The following is a 22,034-nucleotide window of genomic DNA, read 5'->3' on the forward strand; positions in this document are numbered from 1 at the left end:
GCATAGAATGTTTTAGATTCTTCCCCTTCCATCCCCAAGAAAACTGTTTACTGTCAAAGCCAAGCTTTTGAGTGCCATGAGAAATAACTTATTACTTACTGCACATGAAATTTAGGAGCGCAATCTTACAACTAAGCACATTGCATATTCCAGTATTTTTATCTCACATAAACAAACACATAAAGGTCAGCTTGTTGAAGTGTTTGAAATTATTTAAAAAGCAGCAGTTGTGTGCTATGGGGAGTGTTACTTACTGTTTGAATAAAGGTGTTTAAAGACAAGATCAGATAATAAATTTTTATGCTTTTTCTTTGGTGTCTCTTGTTTCTTCTTGAAGAGTAACATTTTATTGTGTATTTTAATCTTCAGCTCAACTGATTAAAAACATCCATCAATCACTCTCTTTTGCAGGCAACATCCTTGACACCTGTAAAAAGAAGCACCAAAACCTCAGCCAAGGCAGATTCTCACAGTCAGCAAAGAAAACACACCACACACTAGGGGGGAAATGTCTCATTCAGAATTGTTTCTTGAGCAAAAGAACAAACTTAAGCAAAAGAAGAGGGATGCACACAAATCATATTCCTGCTACTCCCACTTATAACACCCTCTAACTGTGTGGAGTCCTGCTATGAAATCTGTGCTGCCTTGGAAAATGCAAACACGGGAGAAGTGTTATTTTTCTTTAATACTGTGTTACCAGTTGGCACTGCCAGTGGTCCCTCAGCTGAAAGAATCCAAAGCCATGTGTTTTCTGGGCTCTGTAGTTACTGTCATTTAATAATCCTATTGAAATATCACAGTTTTTAATAGTTTCCAGGAGATTCCTTGTGTCATTCTTACACACACAATATTTGAGATGTCTGGAAAAAATCAGGCATGATCAGAAAGACAGATGCAGTTACCATAATAAACCAAGTTACAAAAATCTCAATTCACTTCTTTTTAAATGGAATGACCCCTTTCTGAGCCTCCAAGAGCAGAAATGAAGAATAAATAACTTAAGCCAGTGAAGTGAAGGAGTTAGATGGCACAAGGGGTGTACAGCTTTCCTTCCATCCCTTCCTAGGGCTGCTCTGCTAAAAGGTGTGTGCAGTGGGATCATGATAAACACCTTATTTTTGCATTTTCTCCACTGTGAGCAGTGTAAGGGTACAACACACCTTGGGCAACTCAATGCGTTTCAAAACTTGCCGAGGGAGCCCCGAGTCACAAAAAGTTCCACACATACAATTTCTGATGTACAACAACAAAACCCCAAAGGATACTTTTAATATATGCACCTAAAAGTTATTGCCCATCAAAAGAAAATTTTAACTTCTGACAAAGCATATTAAAAATAGACCAAAAAAAGTCTTCTTGACTTCAGCTAAAATGGTGGAAAGAAAAGGGAGTAGTTTTGCTATGGCAAAGCTTAATGTGTTGAAGTAAAATGTTATTTTCATTAATTCTACAGCAAGATCAATACACTAATTCTCATCTAAGTTTAAGGCCTAGTCCTCCATTTTAAACCTGTTACCCTTAATTCAGCATATAAATTTAATATTGAATCATTTGTCTTCCTGTTGCAGAAAGCTCTAAGTGAACAATGAAGATGCCCAGATGTGTGGTACCCGTGGGGAGGTTTGAACTGTGCATTTCAAACTGCTGCCTGACAACAGCCAAGTTATAAAGTAAATAAATATTGATTTTTTTCCCCTCCCCTAAATTCAAGAAGGCATCAGTTGCTCTAAATGTGGAGGGGCTTTATAATCTGCCCCATTTTTCACTTCCCCTACTGTCAAGACCTTAAGGAAACAAAACTGGTGAACTCACAAGACTTGATGCCATCAAGTGGCTCAGAAAATCAGCACCACCACCAACCACTGCCTTTTTATTATCTGCAAGGAATCAGAACTTCTGAAATTCTACAAGAAAACTGTAAATAGTTATTCTTACACAATGAGCATATTTTGAAAAATCAGCTTATGACTTCATTGTGGTGTGGGCATTTTTAAACACCAATACAGCTTGGACATAAAAATTCAAAAGGACACTGGAAGGGTTTTATTATTACTTTGCAAGGAATATTTAAATCTTATTAACACTTTCACTTTATTTTATTTTCCTTGTTTCTTCGTTCTACTTAAAAGAAGACATTTTCCTTCATCACTAGAAAACATAGACTGGAGCTTAACCTCACACACATGTCCTTAAAAAAAGGCAATATTTATATATTCTACACTCCAAAAATGTCACATAATCAGGAATATTACAGAAAAGTAAAATCTGACACCTTATTTCAGTTTTGGCTGCATATTCAACAGGAAATGTTCACAGAGAGACTTCGGATTCCCTGTATTTTAATTAGAATGTCATTTCTCACTGAGAAAAGTCTGATGGCCAGCAAGTCAAACCCAATACTGGGATCTCTCAAAATGAGTAATTTTATTAATTATAAACATCCCAGTGAACGTTAAGTTCTACTTTGCCATTCTCACAAAAAAAGTGACAAAGCCATTTTGCAAAAAAATGGTTTTGGAAGCCTATTTCTGAGCAGCTAAACAGAAAAAGAAGTGGTTAAACTTGGAAATAATGCCCCTCACTTGTACCTAACTCTTAATCAGAACCCGAGCTGGGACAATACTGGGACAATACACCCGACTATGCAGCTCTGTCACATGAAATTAGGAAACAACAGTTCCAAGAACAACTTTTACCATGTTACCTGGAACTGCACGGAGTTTCTGTGGGATCCCAGGACACAAAGGAGCCACTGTTGACTCTCTTCTTTTCAGCTCTGAGCACACAGAAATGCAGAGCAGCTGCCAGTGCATGGGAAGCACTTTGCCTCAGCTGAAGGAATGTGTGCCTCATCATTCACATCACCAGCAATTCTACGTTTAAAATACGTGTTTGTATCAAGTCAGGTCCCATTGTCATGTCAGTAAAACATGTAAATGAATATAAAAGTAAAAGTTGGTGACAATGTAAAGGAACAGAACTTTAAATATTTGCACATTAGTTGTATTTGATCAAAACATCTATATTGCACAGTCTGAGAAAAAGAAAAGTGACAGTTTCAAAAAAAGGACTCCTAAGTCCAATTGTTTTACTTTAAAAACATAGCTAATAATTGTTACCAAAAATAATATGTAAGACAGTTTTCCGATTCCACAGAAGTGAAATGGCACCATCTAGTGACTTATACATGAGAAAGCCAAGTCAGGAAAGTTGTCACTTCTTTTACTTCCTCCCAACACTATAGAGTGAAGTTTGGAAACAATAGCAAAAGGAAATGTAAAAATAAACATGAATGCTGGAACGCTTACCATGGAACAAGGACTTGAAAGTCAAGTGTTATGCTCAGGGATTATTTTTGTACCAAACCATTTACCTATTGTCTTTGGTAAACTAAAATCTTTCTGGAGGCACATGCAATATGAATATAATAGTCCCATTCTACTGGCCCAAATGTCTTCCCAGGAAAGCCAAACGCTTTTTAAGCAATGGCAACAATGGCTTATTAAGGAGTTAATGGTAACACACACAGCTGTCAAAAGTTATGAATAAAAATTGAGTCACTTCAGATGCACCTCATTCTCCAGTGATAAAATCAAGGCAGCATCTCCTCCAGTTAATAATCACACGTTGTATTTGCACAGGCACCATGATCCTGCAAGTTCCCTGATTCACTTTTCCAGCAGATTGCCCGAAATCTGCCAGCACAGACCATTTCTAAGCTGTTTTTACAGCACTGAACTTTAGCTGCTCCTGGACAGATTGCATATGTTTTATAAAATCCTCTAGGAATTCACCCACTAGAAAAATACAGACAAAAGCAACGTGTTTGCTACGTTTTATATTTTTTCCTTTGTGATTTTCTTAAGGGAATATATTGAAAAAACCCCTTAGTAATCCTTCTCTCAACACGAAGTCATGTGCCCTCTGCAGGACTGTCGAGGAGGGCTTTTCCTTTCAGAATTGCTACACAAAAAGGGAAAGAGTAAAGGAAGTTGTGCAGACGTTTTTCACCAGTTTCCTCTTTCGTTCTTTGCTTTCTGTGCGTATTTAATAAATACAAAGAACAGTTTCTTGCTTTGCTAGAAAATCTAGGTCTCTAGGAAACCCCACCACTCTACATTTTAAGGGTGTCTCACCCTAAAAAGTGGGACATGTTGACATTACATCATCAGAGGATTATATTTCTTTACATGCTGAGAGACTGAAAAAAACTTCACTTGCAAATACAAGGATATAATTAATAAAAATTGTCATTTGTTCCAGCAATCACAGATAAAAATGCAGTGGAAGTCCACAGACTCCCATTTGAAATTATGACTTTTCCAATCTCAGCTACAGACACGGTCATGGGAGTGAAACAGCAAATACTTCTGCTAATAAAAATCAGTAAAACAAAGAAAAGACATGTATCTTCCCATTCTAAAATTTTCTGTGGATACCCTGAAGAAAAAGGCATGCAAGTAATCCAAAGAGAAAACATGAACAAATATGCCAATGTTGAAGCAGCTGTAATTTGTCTTAAATTGGTTGCACTAAACTTTTGAAAGACAAATATTCAACTCACTGAGTTACACAATTAAAGAGAGAGAAACTAAACTGCTCCCTACAATTAAAAGGGCAAAAGATCATTTCTTCTACTTAAAGCCTAATAATAAGGGACTTCACTAATATTTAAGGTTCAGGACACTGTATGTCTCAAAAAAAAAAAAATAGCAGGAAATTTCATAGGAAAACTTGATAAATTAATTATAAACTTTGTTTTAAATTCTCTTTCTTTCCAAAAGGTGACCCTTCCTATGGAAGAAAGTTCAAAGGTTAACTAATAGAGTTAACACTATTAGTTGTCTTTGACCTCCGATTTGCATCATAGAAACAAATTTTAAAATTGAAGTTCATAAGTTTCATTATTTGCTTTAAGACTCCAATTATTTTATTTTCTGTTATTGAAACTAACTCTTGAGAAGCTATGCTGCCACAGGAGAACTGCTGATATCAAATAGTGTTAGCTGTTTGTCCAATATGATTCCACACTTCAGCAATCTTCAGTGAGTAAGAAATACTATATGACTTACTTCCAAATCTGTTGTAGGCAAACCAGAACAGCTCCTGGAGCAGCACAGAAAACACCACTCCAAAGATGAGCACGTTTTTCCACACTGATGCTCAGTGGCTCCCACCAATCTGCACAGCAACAAACCACACAGAGGAGGAAAGCAGGGAGAGCAGCCGGATGAAAGCCCTTGAATCAAAGAGGGGAGGGGAAAACCCCAAAAAAACTGTTACTCATATTGCATTTTCCACTCGCATTTGAAATTCCTACTGCCTCCACAAGGCAAATAAATTGGTTAGAGATTTACACAGCAAATACCACAACAGAAGCACGTGCTAAAGAAGAGAGCATTTCCCATGGCAAGAAACTGTTTTTTAATTTCAGGAGAAATTTAAAATAGCAATGTCACCTCTGATGTGGTTAAAAGCCAGTTAAATAACCCTGCCCACTTATGCAAACTACATTACAAGTGGAAGAGGAAGGACTACCAGCGTGTAAGAAAACACAGAAAAGCAGGGGCAGCTTATAAAAGGACCTCTGGTTACGTGTATTTTCTAAGGTTTTATAAAGGTTCTTGGGAATACCTGTGGGACGCCCCGGTGGGACACCCCGGTCACCCCGCAGGGCACAGACCGAGCTCCCCCTCAGCCCCGGGAGCGCAGCCGGCCGGCCCTGCCCGGTGCCCCAGCACGGGGAGCTCCCTCGGGAACGCCCCGGGAGTGCCCGAACCGCAGTGACCGCCACATGAAAACCCCCGTGATTTCCCCTCACATCACAGCCCGCGCTGCCGCCCCCAGCACCGCCCCAGGGGTGACCGAGGCCGCGGGACACCGGCCGCTGCGGCACATCCAATGGCCATCAGGATCGCTGAGGGTGAGCCCGGGCCGAACGGCTCCGGGGAAAGTTCACAGATCCCCTCAGCTCCTCGCCGGGGCCGGGGGGGAAACCCGCCGGGGTGGCCCCGCAGTGACAGGCGTCTGCAGGACGGGGGCGGGGCGGGAGCTGCGGGACGCCATCTCAGGGAGCGTCGGGCCGCGGAGCGCCCTCAAGCCCGGCCGCCTTTGCGGGCTTCCCTGCCCCGGGTGTGCAGCTGGCTCCGGGACGCGAGGGGGGCGCGGGAGGGCTGAGGGGTCTCGCTAATGCCCCCGGGATGGCTGAGGCTTCTCGCTGATTCCCCCCAAGGAGGGCAGAGGGGTCTCGCTGATTCCCATGAGGGCTGAGGGGTCTCGCAGATCCCCCCAAGGAGGGCAGAGCGATCTCGCTGATCCCCCCGTGAGGGCTGAGGGGTCTCGCTGATTTCCCCCAGGAGGGCAGAGCGATCTCGCTGATCCCCCCCGAGGGCTGAGGGATCTCGCAGATCCCCCCAGGAGGGCAGAGCGATCTCGCTGATCCCCCCCTGAGGGCTGAGGGATCTCGCTGATCTCTCAGCATGGACACAGAGCAGGTAAAGGGCTCCAGGGTTTGTTCCTCCCCTCAGACAGATGGGAGCAGCCCCAGCGGTCCCTAATTTCAAGTACGCTTACCAGTGCTGTTCAGGAAAGCTACACACAAACAGTATTTAAGACACATGCGTTGCCTTTTCCCCCGTGTTTTATTGGTTCAGCGCATAAATGTGAGGTTTACAAAGTCATTGCATTTTGGGTGAGGAAGCTCAGAAGCAGCGTTTGGACAGAACTTGTTCAGCCTTCCTGGAGAAGTTCTGTCCTTCATCTAGAACGCATACCAGAGCTAGTTAGTTCCTATGGTGCCTGGAGAGAGGAAAAAAAGAAGTATAATAAGGATCAACATGAAAAAAAATTAAACATTCAACTTTGCTTTGGAGATGAGCACACTGCATACAAAAGTATGTCTGGAAATAAGGATGCAACTGAGAAGTGCCGGCACGGCAGCCCTCAATCTCACCGGCTTCTGGCCAAGGTGTGTCACAGCAGCATCACCTCTTTGTGCTGCTCTGCAAAGGGGTTAATCCAAGGCAGAAAGGTCAGGGAGCACGAGGGTAGCGTGCCCCTGAGAAATCAAACCCCGTTTTGAAACAAGTCCGTCCATCTGAGTCCCCAGTGCCCACCCCGAGGCCCTGGGACACCGTCAGGGCTGTGCCAGGGCGTGGGCTGTGCCAGGGACACGCCCTCGCAGTGGTGGCACAAGCAGAAAAAGTCACACAGGCAGCAAGTCATCTCAGTCATCTACTCAAGGAAGGTGTTTAAGACTAAGGAGGGTGAAATTAGTGAATGTTTACAGAGTTCTTGGTCACTCTGAAGGCAGTACAATGTATTCAGTAGCAGAGTTTAGGCTACACACATTTTCCACAATTCATTACACCTGTTAATTCCTCAGATGGGGAAAATGTTCATAGCCTGCTCTAAACTTTCAACTTTATTTCACAAATTGAATTAACAATATGTACTGAATATATGCTCACAGAAGCTTGTGGAGCATTTGTTCAGCAGCTTACTGCTGATGTGCTCTGCCGAAGACAGTAAAAAATTTTTGAAGCATCTACAACACATCCAAAAGTGCTACAACTTTTCAGTATGTTTTGCATTCCATGCCATGCCCTTTCTTTAAACCTCCAGATGGCAAGAATAACCTCATACAAGATAAAAGCTGTACTTCTGTATCTCTTGAAGATTAGAATCTCTCTAAAGAAAAAGTCTTTTGAAACCTTGTATTGATGACTTTGGTATAATTCAAGAACTCTAAAGAGCCAAGCTGGCAAAAGAGTAATTTATGCAGCAGGCCATTTAAAGCTGGATACATTCAACATGCGTACCAACAACTTGCCTCTGATCCACAAGTGTGCAGTATTTGTATCATAATTGCTAGTCTGCAACCAAAAATAGACCCAAGAACTGTAATAAATCACCATTTTTATGTAGGGTAAGTATGCCTGCTATTTCCTTTTAACAAAGGCAGAATGCAAATGTACTTAAAATGTCACTAACGACTGTGAGAACCTAAGGACTGCTGAGCATCTGAACCCAGTTCAGATCAAGCAAGATAATGTTTAAACAACTGGTCCTAACACAGCAAACTTGTCTGCCTGAAGCAGTCTGAAAACAACCAACCCAACCCAACCCAAGGAATAGTAAGCTGTAACAAGAATGTAACTCCAGCTTTCTGTTGCTTAGGGTAAAGAGAAAACATCCTTTTAGCTAAATACAGCTTATTAAAGGAATGTGTAGGAAGAACACATTTTAAAAACTCCTTGTCACCCACGTGTTTCCCACTCATTCCTCAGGGTGCCCACTTGGATGTCTCAGATACTACTCTGCTTTTGCCTTGGGCAGACAAAACCATTCCTTCCTTAGGTTTGCTGATTTTTGTACCAATTCTAGCTACTGCCAAACCACAGTAATTTTACTAACAGCTAACAAACATTTGTCAAATCCCTCAATATTCAGTACTGAGGGAAGCTGGACAAACAATATTTGCTGTATTGATTCACGACACTTGTGCCTCGGGGTACTTCACAGTCATACCCTTCACACAGTGCTGATTTAAAGCAACATCAAAAAAGAAAATGTTAACAGCCTAGTTCAGTAGATAATTCTTAATCGAACTGGAGATTGTGTCTCATGTTACCTTTGTGGTCACTGCTCAGAAGTGACTTTTAAAGGGTATTTCATGGCACTAAATGTCTGGAAAAATGGTTGCTTATGAAACTGAAGGTCACCAAAACAATAGATTTAAGCAATCACTACAGGAATAAAGGATTTTTCAGGACAACTCTAAAGAACAGTCAAGTTTAGGAAAAAGCAAAGCCATACAAACCCCCTTGTGGTTTATCACTAGTTGGGCCAAGCTTTACAGATGCAGCTCAGCTGGACACCTTTCCACAACAAAGGTATCAAAAGTGGAGTGGAGATGCCAACTGGACAAAAACTACGTGGAATATTTCATACAAAATACTCCAAGTGCTTTTCATTACGTAACTTTTATTTGAGACACACGTTGTAAAAAAGTTCACATGAAATAATAAAACTATTGGACTATGAAGGTTTTTTTTTAAGGGGATGGGTTTGGGTTTTTTTGTCTATATACATCAATACACAATTAATGGTTAGGTTTACAAGTTAACCACATGACAAGTTCACTTTTATCTGCAGGAGCTTTTCACATTACACCTTTATATCAGAGGTAAAATGTGCTTAAAAACACACAGTAGAACACTTCTATTTCAAAATTAAGCATTTTCTCAAGGACTATACTTTTTATTCTCAATTTAGTGGCTATATAGCATTAAAATAACAGTAATTGAAGTTTTATTTGCAAAAATGTCCGTAAGGCCATAGGAATGCACTAAAATAGTTAAATTCACCAGGAACAAGAAAAATCAGTGTAAATCCTGCTTTTTTTGGAAGAAAGAAATACGTTTTTTATTTATAAGAATGAGAATGGTATAAGCAGGTCAGTGAATGGAGGAGAAAAAAGACCTATTATCACCTACAGACCAATCCTTAACAAGTTTAACATTGCAAAAATTCCATTACATTAACAGATAACCAAATAACAGATGCATTTTCACAAATAACACATTTAGGCATTTTACATATTATTCATGTACTTTCAAATCGTTATGCATTCACAATAGTTTAATGTGATATGTACATTCAAGACTCCTTTATTCACTCGTGAGAATGATCCACGAAATTCACTTGACTTCAGCAGACCAGTATGGGAAAGGTACTTTTACAGTGGGAAATACTTTCTGGAAAAAGAACTACAGGTCTGAAAGGTCACTCAGCACTTTTAAGACTGTCCCCCAAACAGAAAAGTGAGCGGCATTAAGTTTCATGAGTGGTTTAAGCTTTAGCAGTAATAGAACTCCCAGACAAGAAGTACATAAAATATTCTATATACACTCAACAAAAACCTCTTGTGCATGTTTTGCTGAGCACAGACCAAAAGCTAAAATTGCAAAGCACTGAGACCAGTTTGGTTTGCATTTGGCTTTTTTTTAAAACCATTTAGAAAAATGTTGGTCAAAGATATAGTGCACAGACATGGGGCTGAGGGAAAGATTTCCTAAAACTCCAAAGCACAAGCAGCATTTTTGTTTTACTGAAATCCACCAAACAATGTCTGCTTTCCTGAAAGGTTAATGGCAATTTCTGCAACAAAACAGAAATACATTTGCTGCTTAATGAGTAATAATTATATGACTTTCATTCTAATGGGCATTAGAGTACTGACTAGTTGACTGAGGTATAGTTAAGAGTCCTTCAAAACTTAAGATTATATAGTCTGGAGCAAAGTAGCAACAGAGACTGCACAGAACAATCCTGGTGATATTAGAAAAGCCTGTCATACCCAGCATCTGCTGCACAGGCAGAACATCCCATCAGCCCAGTCCTGGAGAGCTGCCCCCATGCCAGGGGACAGCACGTTTCTCCACGCCTGGCAGGGCACACTGGACACAGGAAGGTCTACACTGACCCACAGTTAGCACACTGATAAAGTGCAGCCACTCAGCCATTTAATACTGCTGGAGAAGTGGGGTGGGGGCAAAAACACAAAGAAAGAAAGCTGCATTTTACCTTATCCATAAGACCACATGAAATTAGAATTCTTCAGTTTCAGCAGATGACAACAAAATTGCATTAAATTCTTCTACAAATAGAAAAAGATGAACTGTACATGAACAATAAGCAAAGTGAAATATTTACTGCAGTACTTTCTCATGCATAAAGTGAATTTCCTATGGTCTTACCTCACATTTATGTACAGTTTAGCACAGCTAAATGTAAGAAAATAGCAAGTTTTTTTTCTCCCTCCCACCCTCCCCCATACAGAGCAGATACCCCAATTCGCTGCTGCTTCAAGAAGCACTTCATAGACTCTACTACTTACAGGCTCTTTCAAAGGGAAGTTCATGGAGACTAATAATTGAATAGACATTTAACCACACAGCGAAGACAGGAAAAAACAATACAAAGCATTCTGTAAACAGTGCCAAACACAGAACATGTCAGTTTTGGTTTGCAGACAACCCCTGAGATAAAAATCAAAGTATTACGACACCAAATAAGTCAGAGGTAAATTACTGAAAATAAACAACATTCATAATTGGTGTCACAACACTTTCTGTATAGAAGCACTTTTTTAACCATACAGAAAACATAACTGCTTTAGCCTGTCCAAGAAAAACATCAAGGGTAGACAACAGAGCAGTTAGGGTTGCTTTGCTTTTCCACTAAACCTTGTTGCCATGAAGGTTTCTCTGTTCTAGTGCAGCAACAGCAGTTTATGAGATCCACCATCTAGTTCCAATAACTACTTCTAGCAAACTACACGTGGGGACAGGTCAGTAACCACTCAGAACTTCATGGAACCAGCTACTAACGTTAAACCTTTTCAAATCAAATGCTTTAAATCTAATACTACTGGCCTGTTCCCTTCCAGAACATTCAGGACAGACCCAGAGATGACAAATGCAGTACCTGACACAACAAAATGAAGTGGTTATCTGTGGAAACGACCAACTCACTGTTTACAACTCCAGCCAAGAAGTGAAGCAAAAGCAGACGCTGACTTTGACGGTGACAGAACACACCTATCCCCCAACAGCAACCAGGCTGGACACAAACTTGTACTTAAAGCTTACAATGGTCCACGTTTGGCACACCAACAGAACTAAAGCACCTGTTTTAATTGCTCATCGAGGAAATTTTTCCAGAAGACAATAAAAAAAGTAGTAGAACAAAGACTAGGTTATACAATGCTCAGTTGAGTAAAAAAGGCAACTATGTTTCACCTCTGCTTCTAACAGTCTAGGTCACTGTACCAGTGATGAAAAAATAACTGCTCGAGCAGGCCAGACACACATTCAGCATTCACTGCAGAACCAGGAGTTATAGCCCTGATGCCACGGCTTCCCCGGGGCCAAAGCTGGGCACGCTTCAGCAACCCCCAGGAAGCTGGTTTGGGACACCTCTGCTGGCAAGGGTCGGTCATTACAGACATTAACGAACTATTCAGTTACAGTAGAAATGGAAGTCACCTTTAGAAGCAGTCATTTCTGAACAAGTGAATCCAAAAGAGGTTACTCAAGACTCATGCATTCAGCTTCCACAAGCCACTTAAGTGATAGCGATGAGGCCAATTTGTGACGCTGATCTCAACTCCAGAGTGTAATTCCTCATCAGAAACACAAAAAGGTGCAGTTGAGCTAACAAAGGGAAGTTAAGTGAGGAAAGACACTGTGTTTATTCAAATAACTGAAAGGTGCATCTGTGAATCAGACAGTGACTGGCAATTCAGAACACAACTTTGCTAAGTCTGGTGAAGAGAGAAAAGCAACATACTACATTCAGAATAGAAGCCACAGCTTCTGCATGAACAGATTTGTGCATCTAAGAGAACAAAATCCATAGAAATTGCTAAATGCCAATTTTTACAGTAATTCTCATCACTAGAGCGACAACATCCATACTGCATGGCCACAAGTATACAGCATAGAGATAATGGAAGTGAGACAATTTTTCCCCTGGCTCTTCTGCTTGAAAATTAATTTGTTTAAAAACAGAAAGAAAACCCTGCACAAATCTGTTAAGAATTTACTTACAAGTCAAACTGTGCAAATACAAATGTAAGATTGTGCTGTAACAGGCAGTAAGAGGCCAATATGGATGTGCAAAGTTAAAAGAAACATAGCAGCTTTTGCAACAGGCAATAAAACAGAAAGTAAAAAAGGAAAACAGGTTAACTCTTGCATTTGTGTCTCCACTTCATAGCTTCCATATCTGAGAAAGAAAGCCTGACAGGTCAATAGGCTTAGTGAGCAAAATCCACTTGGTATTTTGTGTATCGCAGTCTACGTTCAATGGAGCTCTCAGCAGCAGCTTGGTGGTATTATTTCTGAGGCTTTGTGACCCTGTGCTTTCAAAGAAGCAGAAAAGGTTCTAAGTGTGCTGCAGTCTATCATTAGAAGTTCATCAAAGTAGCGTGCATCGAAAGAAGCTGCTCTTCTTAGATCGATTTTCTGTTATTTTTACTGGCCCACCTGCCCCCGATGAACTGTTGTCATTCTGAAAGAGAAAACACCAACATCATAAAATGTAGAAAACAATATGTCCAGCTTTCCTATGTTTCCCTCCCCACTTCCCCCCCTTGCAAGGCAATAACCAGAGCAGAGGGTTGTTGCAACTTGAGCTCCTCAGTCACACAGACTCTGTTACTCACTGGATAAAACTGTCTATTGTAAAAATAACATTTCCCTAACAATCCAGAGCTCAAGTATTAGCTGCAGAAGAGACTATGTAATAAAGCAAGGATCCCACTACTCCATTTCAGAAGAACACATCAGTTCCAGGCTGCCCAACGTTAATGCTCATGCAAAACAAGGACCAGTTCTGCACTGAGGTGTAACAGTGTGAGAAATCACTGTTTGCTCAGATTTGATCTAGCAACTACTGTAATCCCCAGGAGATTCTGGCAGGGCTGCTACTCAATCAACTATTAGAGCTGTGCTCTCACTGGATGTAGTTTGTATGCTAATTGGAAATACAAACCATTTTTCTGTTGAGCTTTGTCATAATGTCCCGTGCAAGTGTGAAAAACGCCTGGTGAGGAGTGGAAATAAAGAAAAAACAAACAAGAGTTAGTCCCAAGATACATTAAAGACATGATAGATTTGGAACAGCCAGACATATGAACAGTACAGTGTTCTGCAGGCCACTAATGGCACTTTGAGCTGCAAGACACTCTCTGTACAATATCTGCAAACTTAAAACCTCAATAAACATGCTTGAGAAGAAAAAACTTTCTATTATGAGACTCAACTCTACCAATCTTTGAAGCAATTGAACAGACTTTCCCTTTGCATACCTCTGGAGGGGGAAAGAGAAATCAGCTGAAGAGAAGGTTGCACATACTAACACTCTTTCTATTCACCTCCAGCTTAACTGTGCATCACAACTAGAAACACTGAGAGGTTTGAGGATGGATGCCTGGGAATTCTCAGTAAGGTCAGCTTGTGTCTGTCCTCCAAAACCTTTGCTCCTGGGCTATCTCTAAGGTTATTTAAGCTTCCAATACACCGTTATTTAAAAAAACCTCAAAACAACAACCCCCCCCCCCATAAATAATGACTCTGGCAAATCTCAGCATCCCTGATTTCAAACTAGGAAGGAGCAAAATAACTTCTGTAGCAGAATAATTCTACAGTTCTCCAGAAGCAGGGAAAAGCAAGACATGAGGGTATCTGGAGACTTTCACAAACCAAGGACAGTTCCAGAATGTAAAGAGTGTAATCACTTCCCCTTTCATTGTGTTCAGAACATATCCAAAGAGAGACACTCATTTAATGGAAATAACTCACAATAAATAAATAAATAAATTCATTTCTGACCTCGAGAACGTCACAATTGCATAATTTCCCACAAATGAAGCATTTGGTGGAAAGTAGACTAAATCATCAGTGATTGCCAAATGCCTACACCAGCTACATTTTTTAATGCTTTTTTCACTATTCATGTGACAATTTAAAAAAAATATTCAGGCAGCCAAATCATTTGGAGTAAACACAAACCACTGCTGTGCATTTAATGACCTGCAGCAGCTCAAATGAAACTGCAGGTGTGTCATGAAAGGCCAAGTCGACCCTCCAGAGGAACTCAAGCAGAAGATGGGCACTTTTTATCAGGAGACTCAACTATCCACCCCCACTGGCACTGCTGCTCATGGTCACCCTTCCAGTGCCTGCTGTGGGAACCCCAGGGACACTGAAACGGGGTCAAACACTGCTCCAGATGCAGCACCATGCAAATCTGTCCCTTCTAACCATCCTGGATAACAACAACCCTCCTGCAATCACAAAAAACATGCTTGGCTGGAATGACAGCCCTCCTGTTGCTTTAAAGTAACAATGGCTTCAGTTTGTAGCTAATTTGTCAGCTGCATGATCAGAGTTAAGTACATGTTTGGAGGACTTTCAAAGGGTATCCCCCAGAAAGGTTTGAAATGATTAGGTACAGGAACGACACTTAAGAACAAGTCTACCTTACTGGATGAATAAATCTTAATGTAACTGCCTTCAGATATAACTATTTTTTGCCCACACTTCACACAGTTAAGATCCCTCCCCCTCTCTCCCCAAGATGACACAAGTGATTTATAGTAAGATAGACTGGACTTGAGCCAACTCTTCCTTCCAATTCCATTTCCTTATGCTCTTATAAATAGGGATCGTCTGTTTTTAGCACAGAATTTATTTGCAGGAAACAAATTACAAATCTCTAGATAGTATTGTAAGTCTTCTTCCTCCTCTATCATCAGCTTATGACCTGGTGTTCCAGGTTAACACACAAATTTTCAGTCTCATCTGCACAGCACGTAATCTGAAGGCTCTTTATCCTGAAAGTAAAGAATCCTGAATCCAATTTCCTGCACAAAGCACTGCTCTAAAATTACACCTATTCCTTGTCCAAAAGGACTTGAAATTTAAGTAGCAAGGCACAGACATCTAAAGCAACTGTTTGCTGCAGTAATAGTAAACCACTGTGTTACCACCCATTTAAAAACCAATTCCAGACGTTACCAGAAAACAAGGAACAGTTGGATTATAACAGAGGCTCTCTAAATATAAGAAGCTTGGTGACCCAGGAGCACAGCTGGGACTTCAGGTGCCAGATGAGGTCAGAAAGGCCAGCAGATGACCAAACAGACCCCCCAGCAGGAATTCAAAAAACACCCGAGCATAACACCCATCTCTTACCTCTTCCACGTTTATGCTGGATTTTGCACTTGTCTCCAAAAATTTGATTCCATAATCAATTGCTAACTGGAAGAGAGGTTAAAGTGTTTCAGTGGTTTTGAGGTTCCTTTGTAAAAGGGATGTTTCACATAGATTCCTAACAGAACAGATGCTGCAGCAAGCTTTAAAAACAAAACCAAGCACTGCTTTTCTCTTGCAATAAGATTAAAGTTACTGAACAATTAGACAAAATATTAGAAGAGGCCACACACCATCATATAAAGTCAAAACAAACAAACAAAACCCAGATTGATTTCTCACAAAAAGACTTCCTTGGGCTCTAAAAGAACATTAAGGCAGAACCTTTATTGATATGGATTTATGGGCCAGATAATCATACAGTCATGCCCTCAGCTCTGTTACTACCAACTACACAACTTCAGCTGCAGACATGAGAGATTTCACAGGGTTCTTACTCACCTGTTTGTTCTGCAGAACAACTAATTACTTAAGCTTTAACAACAGCACTCATGACAAGAGTAAGTAATTCACCCCCACGGTGAATTGAGTAGAACATGATCAAACTCCACACAAAATTTATGTTGAGATCTAAAATACTTCACGCTATAGCAAAGGCCAACATTCTTAGCAGGATCTTGCCTTCGAGACAACAGTACCATGAAGTTTATTTAAACCTGAAAACAATCAAGTGCTATTTCAAGACACAAACCCCAAACCTGGCATCCTGTAAGCTTCTGAAATGACAGATTTGAGACCTGTTATGTCTCATATGCTTAAAACACACCAAACATCCAGGAGCTAAAACCCTAAGAGAAGTAGGTTTCTGAATGGGGTAAAGTCATCAAATCTTACCTTCTCCCCTTTTTCTTTTGAGACTTGTCTTTTTTCATTCATATCACACTTGTTACCCAGGATCATCCTTTCTACATCTGAAGAGGCATGCTGAGAGAAGGAAAAGGAACCTCTCAGAAACAAAGTGCATCATGGTTTAAAAGAAACTTTTGTGGCAAACTCCTCCACGACTATTTTATTTTAAAGAAATTATCCAATGTCAAGGCATTACTGAGAGAGACTGATTTTTGAAACAAGCAATTAAAATATTAAAGTAGGTTGGAATAAATACTCCTAGATTACATTACAGATCAAATCTGTGCCATGAGCTCTGTACCAGGTTGCACACGTGCCCAGGCATTTGGCTATTCTGGAAACAGAACTGTACACACTTTACTTCCAAGTGGTGCTTGGACATCTGGGGGATTTGGTTGGAGTATCATTATGGAATGTATTTGTATTTTTAAAATAGATTATTAATAAAAGTCTCTTTAAAGTAATAATCACTTCAGCAAGAGAACTTTTTTAGCCCAGTCACTCTTGCATGAAATGGCTCACTAATACAGGAATTTTAAGAGCCAAAGAAAATACTAAAGAAAAGCCCATGGATTTTATGTTTAAGAAAAACAAACAGTAAGATTCTGTTACCTAATTACAGCTTCACTAAAATTATGATTTCTCCTCTAAGTTCAGAAGGACCCATCCCTACCTGGCAGTGTGTCCCATCAAAGAATTTACAACAAGTCAGCAGGGAGGAAGCTCACCCCAGAGCAAAGGAAAAACTCAAAACTCTCCAATCAGACACACAGAACACAGTGAGAACTGAAATCAGAGATCTCTCTCATCAGCTAAGTGACAGGTGGGCACCTTGAGATCCTGCTCCTTCCCATTCCTTAGACATACCCAAAGCATAAAAAGAACAATAAAAGTCATACAGTAAGAGCAGTTTTGAAACACCTTGTGCTTACTTTTCAAACTTCAGTTTTCTACCTTCTACCCTTAAATGAACAAAATAATATTAGCCCCATTAGCAACCACTGCTGCATTCATTGCACAGTAAATTGGCCATAAATGCTGGCTACTATAATGAGAGTGAAAAATTACTTATTATTTGTCCCAGGGAAATTCTAAGATGGAATAAAGCACTTACCTCCTCTATATTTCTTATCCAGTTTTTTATGTTGTCAAAAGACTTTTCATTTGTGATGTCATACACCAGCATAATTCCCTAAATAAAATTAGGAAAATCTAGTTAGATGAGCTAGCACTATTGGCTGACTTTTGATCTATGCTGTAGGTGTAATTATATTTGCAAAGAAATTCAACATAAGACTTAATTCACCTATAATCCTTTCTCAAGGCATTATGCCATGGCCGGGACTTTATCCCAAATATTACTACTTAACATCTTTTGCCACTGTTCACACAAAGCAGTAAGACCATGTAACAGCAGCACAGCTTGTAATCAGCAAGTTTTAACAGTGCTCCAACATAAAGTATCTCAAATCACAGCATTAAGAGTGTTACAAGCACTTGTAGCACACAGGGTGCAAGGCTGGAGCCAGTTATTTGACTTCAAGTCATTCCCAATGGAGAAAAAAGTAACAGTAGCTGTTGCAGGTGATTGCATTTCTAGCCCAGATTTTGCATTCTTTACTGGCTGAAGGAAAAGCAATTCAGTGAGACACATTTTTAATATTAAAATAATTCATTACTCATTTTTCACACACTTCAAATGTTTAAAGGGGTTGACTGCATTAAAAAAAAACCCAACACCAAACCTGTCTGATTAAAGCTTGGCAACTTTATTATAATCTGCTGAAATGTTAATTGTATGAAAAAAGACAATAGGGCTTGAAGTTTCATCACAAAAACAGGCCTAGACAAAGTCCCAGCAGGCTTAAGAAAGGAAAAACAAACAAAAAACCCCCAACCAAACCACAAACTTCACTCCCCACATCTCAAGCCACAATTATCCAGTCCTGCAGTTGCAGACTTACAGGATACAACCTTAAGAAGAGCAAACCAGTTCCACCAGTTGTGTTTGGCTACCCTGAGTGGGACACTCACCATGGCTCCTCTGTAGTAGGCCGTGGTGATGGTGCGGAATCTCTCCTGGCCCGCTGTGTCCCTACAGTTCAGGGGGAAAAGGCATTTGGTTTACACTCATCTGGACTCAGAGGCGTCTTTTTAAACAGAGTAACAATGCTACCCCAGAAATACTCACCTGCTGCTCCCAGCACACTCAGTCTCTACTCACCCCCAGGCAGGGAGTGGGAGCGTTATCACTCCCCTGTGCCTTGGTGAGCACAACCAGGTATCAAACTATCAGAGATTACATTTGATTAGGCTGCATATTTTTATTTACAGCTGTGCAGTTAATATTTCTCCTCCACAGGGAACAGCTAAAAGCACATTTCAGAGGACAGCTTTGGACAAAATGGGAAGTTGCTGAAATGCTTGCCTGTGAACAGGCCATTTCCTGTGCTCCTGGAGCAGAACCACCCCGAGAGCAAGCCAGAGGAAAGCATAAACCTCATGGACAGCCAATGAATTAAAGGTATGAAACTTCTGGGACTCTGAAGCTCAAAAGCTCTGAAGTATTCTTCTCTAAATGAATACGATATTCACTGCAAACTTAAATTCCTTTGGAATACTTACCATATTTGCAGCTTGATTTTCTTTCCATCTAATTCTATTGTTCTGATCTTGAAGTCGATTCCTGCCAGAGAAAGAGAGATACTCTTCAGTTCTGCAGTTAATGCCAAGGAAGTGTTTGGTTTCCTTTTGGCAATTTGGTCAGAGCACACTCAGCCAAAAGAATTATTCTGAAGTTGTCCCCCCTTGCACACCCTGGGGAGTGCTCAGAGCACACAGAGTTTTTCAGCTGCACCCAGCATGGCCAGGACAAGTTATTCTGCACAACAAAACCAGACTAAACTCACCCTCACTACCAGCTGGCCAAGATTATTAGAGAAGATTTGATCTCCAAACCCTTCCACCTCACACCAATAAGGTCAGCAGTTTGAACATGTGTTTTTCCCGAACTTTTGAGCAGCCCCTGCAGTCAATTCCCTGGTACCTCTAAATTAAAATCCATGGTGACCCCTGAGCTCCTTCTCAAAGCCAGCATCTACTTCTGAAAACTGATGTTTAATGCAGTCTAACCAGACATCACAGTACATGGTAAAACAACACAGCAGACAAGTCTTACAGGTAGGTACTGAAGGTGGCTGAAGTACATCATGAATGGGACTTTTTCAAGAACTTAGATTTTCTATAAAGCTCTGAAAGGTATCAATCAAAGGCATCAAATTCTCTCCTTTCCCCCCTTACACTTCCACATGGTACTGAGGTACCCATCAGTTCTCAGATTAATTTTCAAGACAGATTTTAAGTCATGGGCAAAAAAAAAATTAAAAAAAAAATTATTTTAGAGGGGCTTAATAATGTCTTTTAAAAGTTTAGAGGAGTGAAATGGATCTATGAATCAAATATAAGATCTCCATTATTAACTACTTTAACTTTTGCATCTCTAAACCTACACTATAACATAGGTCAAATTGAGACTATTCAAGTCTCACTATGTGACTGACAGATTTTTGGGCAGCCAACCCCATGTACCCTCCAAAATAATCTGTTTTGAAACTAATGGCCCATTTTCTCTTCACTGAATCTTAAATAGTTACTTGATATTTAGTCGTAGTTTGTAAAAGATAGGGGTGGGGCTGAGTTATTTTGTTTATTTAATTTCTTCTTTCTTAAGATGCAAATTAACTGACAATTATCAAGAGTACCTTAATGGGAAAAAATGCTGTTTCTAGCGTCAAGAAGTCATCCATCACTTAAACAGGAAGCTACGGGATTTTTTAATATACCACAGTAGAATCTGAATATGAAATATGGACATTCATTAGCTATTTGACTTCCCTTCTTCTCACATGCATTATTACTGTTTTAATATACTGAAAATACCAAGTTTCAGCCACTTAATCTTAATGTGCTCTGGATACGTAGTTCAGCTCATTAGTTAGAATACAAATTATGAGAAGAAATATCACATCAGCACTTTTACAGCACATGAAATTAATTGCACTAATTTAAAATGCTATGACTACTGCTCCAATTGCAACTTCCCAAGATTCACTAGTAGATTTACAGGCAAAAAGATCTTCCATTAATTCCCACTTTTCTAAAAATGACATGAGAATTATGCATATTTTCTCAAAATCCCTATTATATTGTAACAGAAGTTTGGCAAGTTTGTTTTAATTTACAGTGGACAGAATTTTCCTTTTCTTGTAAAGATTTTTCTCCTAACTAGGTGCAATCACAGCTGCTGAAGTCACAGGTAATTGTATTGAGGTCTGAAAACAAATAACCTTTGCTCTGAATAGATTTTGTTTTGCCCCCAAAGGTTATAAAGCACAAACACGGATTTCTCTGCAAAGGGAACTGTACCGTGGCAACAGCAAATTAAATCAGTTTTAAAAGCTCGTTTGTGCCTAGGCCTGAAGCTTCAGTGCAACAACAATCAGGAAAACCAGGTTCAGAGACTACTGTGGTTTAGAGCTAATTCTGCCTGTGCTGTGAACTCTGAAGCTCAGACACAGCAGCACAAGCAGTGACAGACTCCTGGAGGGATGGTTTTCCAGGAGCCTCCCAGCTGCAGTGTGAGCTCCCCGTGAGCTCCAGTCCATGTCTTGCACAGACTGGTTTCTTGTGGTTACTCATTTCCCTTGCACTGCCAAAATGACTTATACAACCATTCCTTTCACCACTTCTAAAACTCAGGATCTCCACAAAATGCACCTTCTCTGATCATAGGATTTCTAGTATGAACTTCACCAGAATTCTTAAAGGTGAACTCCAAAGCCAAAAGAAGAATCTAAAGGGAAAGGCCACAAGTACCTGTTATGACACTACCATGTTTAACAAATGCAACTTTTTAGAGGCTAAAATGAACTAGAAACTGATGTTTCTTCTGTGCTTTCAGTTCAGTGTCAGGAAGTGGTGAGCTGCACACATTTGTAGAGCAAGGCTGGTGACATGTGCTACCACTTCCTGCCAAGTGCACTTGCATGGCCACGAGCTGGTTACAGCTACATTTCAATTACAGCATGTAAACCCCTCCAAAACTACAGCATTTCAGCAGTAATTCTGGACTGAAAATGTCCTTTATTAATTCTTTTGTACAGTCACACACTGGGATACAAAAGTTACTCGAGTATAATACAGAGGAGTCGTTTGTGACTTTGATTGCAAAGGATCACACAGCTTGCAGTTTTAAAATGCAACATGGAATGGAGAAGAAGCCCAAAAACATCTGGATGCCCATCTGAAGCTAAGTTTTAGAAGCTTTCAGAAAACACACACAGATTAATTCTTAGAGTGCAAATGCTAACAGGATAATTATTTTTAACTGCTCAAGTGCAG

At 40.3% G+C, this 22,034-nt stretch overlaps 1 protein-coding gene across 6 annotated transcripts; it reads right to left on the reverse strand.

Moving 5' to 3' along the window:
- Positions 1-6,632: 6,632 nt before the first annotated feature.
- RAB8B (RAB8B, member RAS oncogene family) lies at positions 6,633-19,316 on the reverse strand. 6 transcript variants are annotated; one of them, XM_018081494.2, is made up of 9 exons: positions 19,260-19,310; positions 18,669-18,729; positions 17,749-17,826; positions 16,620-16,709; positions 15,768-15,833; positions 13,564-13,614; positions 13,056-13,080; positions 10,591-10,663; positions 6,633-6,801 (listed from the first exon to the last, which is right to left on the reverse strand). In XM_018081494.2, exons 2-8 carry the CDS (start codon positions 18,669-18,671, stop codon positions 10,614-10,616), a joined length of 363 nt encoding a protein of 120 aa, XP_017936983.1. In that variant the 5' UTR covers positions 18,672-18,729; positions 19,260-19,310; the 3' UTR covers positions 6,633-6,801; positions 10,591-10,613. The 6 variants fall into 6 exon arrangements, 4 of the variants coding, with proteins under 4 accessions (XP_017936983.1, XP_017936984.1, XP_017936980.1 ...); XR_001921807.2 differs by having other exon boundaries at positions 6,779-6,801; positions 10,591-12,926; XR_001921808.2 differs by lacking the exon at positions 6,633-6,801 and adding an exon at positions 12,054-12,926 and having other exon boundaries at positions 10,403-10,663.
- Between the last annotated feature and the right edge of the window lie 2,718 nt (positions 19,317-22,034).

Source organism: Manacus vitellinus, unplaced genomic scaffold (assembly GCF_001715985.3).
Source record: "Manacus vitellinus isolate BGI_N305 unplaced genomic scaffold, ASM171598v3 scaffold_53_pilon, whole genome shotgun sequence".
NCBI lineage: Eukaryota > Metazoa > Chordata > Aves > Passeriformes > Pipridae > Manacus > Manacus vitellinus.

Bases quoted from the DNA above. Each gene is read 5' to 3' on its own strand.
- RAB8B (XM_018081491.2), bottom strand. The intron at 16,710-17,748 runs GTAAGTGCTTTA...TCCTTCTCTCAG, and splicing joins GGATAAGAAATATAGAGGAG to CATGCCTCTTCAGATGTAGA. The intron at 15,834-16,619 runs GTAAGATTTGAT...CCTCTCTTCCAG, and splicing joins CAAAAGAAAAAGGGGAGAAG to TTAGCAATTGATTATGGAAT.